The sequence below is a fragment of the Arvicola amphibius genome, chromosome 4, assembly GCF_903992535.2.
Source record: "Arvicola amphibius chromosome 4, mArvAmp1.2, whole genome shotgun sequence".
In the NCBI taxonomy this organism is placed as follows: Eukaryota; Metazoa; Chordata; class Mammalia; order Rodentia; family Cricetidae; genus Arvicola; species Arvicola amphibius.
This window is the reverse complement of record NC_052050.1, coordinates 100909067-100912134: the sequence shown is the minus strand read 5'-3', so window position 1 is coordinate 100912134 and position 3068 is coordinate 100909067. Positions and strand designations below refer to the sequence as shown.

The following is a 3068-nucleotide window of genomic DNA, read 5'->3' as shown; positions in this document are numbered from 1 at the left end:
GAGAAAATAAATGCACTGATCAAAGAAATCAGCAAATCAAACAAATTCTCATCACAAAACATTCAGGAAATCTGGGACACAATAAAAAGACCAAACTTAAGAATAATAGGTGTAGAAGAAGAAGAAGAAGTACAGCTCAACGGTCCAGAAAATATATTTAACAAAATTATAGAAGAAAACTTTCCCAATCTAAAGAAAGATGTTCGTATGAAGGTTCAAGAAGCACACAGAACACCGAATAGACTGGATCAAAAAAAAATCCCCTCGCCATATAATACTCAAAACATAAAACACACAGAATAAAGAAAGAATATTAAGAGCTGCAAAGGAAAAAGGTCAAGTAACTTATAAAGGTAAACCTATCCGACCTACACCTGACTTCTCTATAAAAACCATGAAAGCCAGAAGGTCCTGGATAGATGTACTGCAGAAACTAGGAGACCATGGATGCAAGCCCAGACTACTATACCCAGCCAAGCTTTCATTCACTATAATTGGAGAAAACAAAATTTTCCAAGATAAAAACAAAATTAAACAATATGTAGCCACAAATCCAGCCTTACAGAAAGTAATAGAAGGAAAATCACAAACCAAGGAGTCCAACAATGCCCACAATAATTCAGAAATCTAGAGCAGCCCCGCCCATCTCCACCGCCTCGGTCGCTCGCCGCACAAGTCCGCAGACCCTCGGCTGATTGCCGCCGCCGCTACCGCTGCCGCCAAAATGTCCACAGGTGTGCCTTCAGGAAGTTCAAGTGCTGCCTCTGGCAGTAACCGCAGACTCCAGCAGACACAGAATCAAGTAGATGAGGTGGTTGATATCATGAGAGTCAACGTGGACAAGGTGTTAGAAAGAGATCAGAAGCTCTCGGAGCTAGATGATCGCGCAGATGCACTGCAGGCTGGTGCTTCTCAGTTTGAAACAAGTGCTGCCAAGCTGAAGAGAAAGTACTGGTGGAAGAACTGCAAGATGTGGGCGATAGGGATCAGTGTCCTGGTGATTATTGTCATCATCATTATTGTGTGGTGTGTCTCTTAATGAAGAACCTGGTGAAACCGAAGCCTACTGTTCAGGAGCATTTTCAAGACTTTCTGCTTAGAACCTGCTATGTTATTGAGCTTACCTACTGTTTTTTTTTTGTTCAAATGATTATTTTTGTTAGTTTACATACAGTTCAGTGCCTAGGAAATGTGCCTTTATCTAAATATACACTCCAAATGGGGGTGTGAGTTGCCCTGCCCACATTTTGCACAGTGCCTTCACAGAGTTATGCACCGACTAGGAAAGAGGACTTCTGCTGCTCCAGAGTGCTGGAGTCTAGGAAGATGTCACTGATGACTTGCTGTGGATTTCAGGAAGGGGATTCTATTCAAGTCAGTTGTCCCCACATCTGACATCATCTTCAAAACAACATTTTCAAAACTTTGGATGATTAGATTCCCAACTTGTGCCTTCCAAGAAGAACACTACTGCCTAGTAAAAATCGGTGACAATAACAGGGTGAGCCTTATTTTGATACTGGCTCCTTTTCCTTAAGAGGACCCTCCTTTCTGTAAGCACTACTGACTCCTGCTGTATTTAAGATGCTCTCATGTTAGGTGTGAAGATGTTTACTTTTTTGTTCTTGTTGTATATCACTTCTCAGAGTATTTTAATCAAAAATAACCCTTTAAAATGTTTTGTAGAACTATGACCAAAGTATTTTTGCCAAAAGTTAAATACAAATAAAATGTCCGTCTGTCCCTAATAGACAAATTCAAACAATGTGCCAAATGTAATTCAAGGTGCCCTTCAAGAAAAAAGTGTTAATTCTGTGTGAGCCTTCAGCATTTTCACAGTCCTTCCTGTGCTGTAGGTAATGCTACTCCTTCAGATTTGGTTTCTTTCATAGAGCTATAGAGACGAGCTAATGTCAGACCTATAGATAAGGCATTTAACCAGCAGTTTGCAGACTGAACTAGAGGCTGCGGTCGCTAGCGCAGTGTGAGTTTGCACAGACCAGAGATCTTGAATGCTATTTTCTGCTTTTGCTCATACCCCACTTTCTAAACCGGTCCTCTGTATTATGCTTGAGGTGAGGTAGTGGCCACTTCCAAGTGGAGAGCTAAGTAGAGATGCCTGTTGCTCTTAAGCCATAGCTATTGCCACCTGAGACACTTTCCTTGTGTGTCTGAGACTTTCATCAAGGCATGGTTCAAAGTTGAGAGTTCAGGCATGAATGAACATAAGAAATCAGTGAGGAAGAAGCAGGCTTTTTTGCCTATGGCAGTGCCACTAGAATGCCCTGTAATTTGTGTGTGCAAAGTAGCATCAGTCAAGGTGTAATAGAATCTGGTTCTAGTTTTTTATTTGTTCCCCTGACATTACTGAAACAATATAACTATTGAAAGTATGCCCCACTATGGGAAAGCAGCATCAGTCTAGGGCCTCTGTCCTGGTCTGACCCACAACCTTGGTGCTGTCTCCTCCATACTCAGACCCATGTAACTCATTGGCTCCTGCGTTAACACAGTAATACCTCGCTTGTCTGTGCATTTAGCTGGGAACTTTCCCGCTATGATGTCCTAAATAAAGTTGTCTATTAACATGAAAAAAAAATAATTCAGAAATCTAGCGACCCTTCACCAGCACATCTCAAAGAAGGGAGACACACAATCTCTTCTACCAAAAAACAAACAAACAAAAATGACGACCTGAGTTAACAACCACTGGTCATTAATATCACTTAATATCAATGGACTCAATTCACCTATAAAAAGGCACAAGCTAAGAGATTGGATACGAAAACAGGATCCAACATTCTGCTGTTTACAAGAAACACACCTCAACCACAAAGACAGACATATACTCAGAGTAAAGGGTTGGGAAAAGGTTTATCAAGCAAACAGACCTAAGAAACAAGCGGGTGTGGCCATACTAATTTCTAACAAAGTTGACTTCAAACTAAAATCAATCAGAAGAGATGGAAAGGGACACTTTATACTCAAAACAGGAAAAATCCTTCAGAATGAAGTCTCAATCCTGAATATCTATGCCCTTAATATAAAAGCTCCCACTTATGTAAAAG

The 3068-nt window shown here is 40.7% G+C and overlaps 1 protein-coding gene across 1 annotated transcript; it reads left to right on the top strand.

Moving 5' to 3' along the window:
• Positions 1-637: 637 nt before the first annotated feature.
• Positions 638-1676, top strand: LOC119812893 (vesicle-associated membrane protein 3). Its single transcript, XM_038327907.1, has one exon. The coding sequence runs from the start codon at positions 725-727 to the stop codon at positions 1037-1039; it is 315 nt and encodes a 104-aa protein (XP_038183835.1). The 5' UTR covers positions 638-724; the 3' UTR covers positions 1040-1676.
• The last annotated feature ends 1392 nt before the right edge of the window (positions 1677-3068 follow it).

Coding starts and splice junctions, on each gene's coding strand:
- LOC119812893 (XM_038327907.1), top strand. CDS start 725: ATGTCCACAGGTGTGCCTTCAGGAAGTTCAAGTGCTGCCTCTGGCAGT.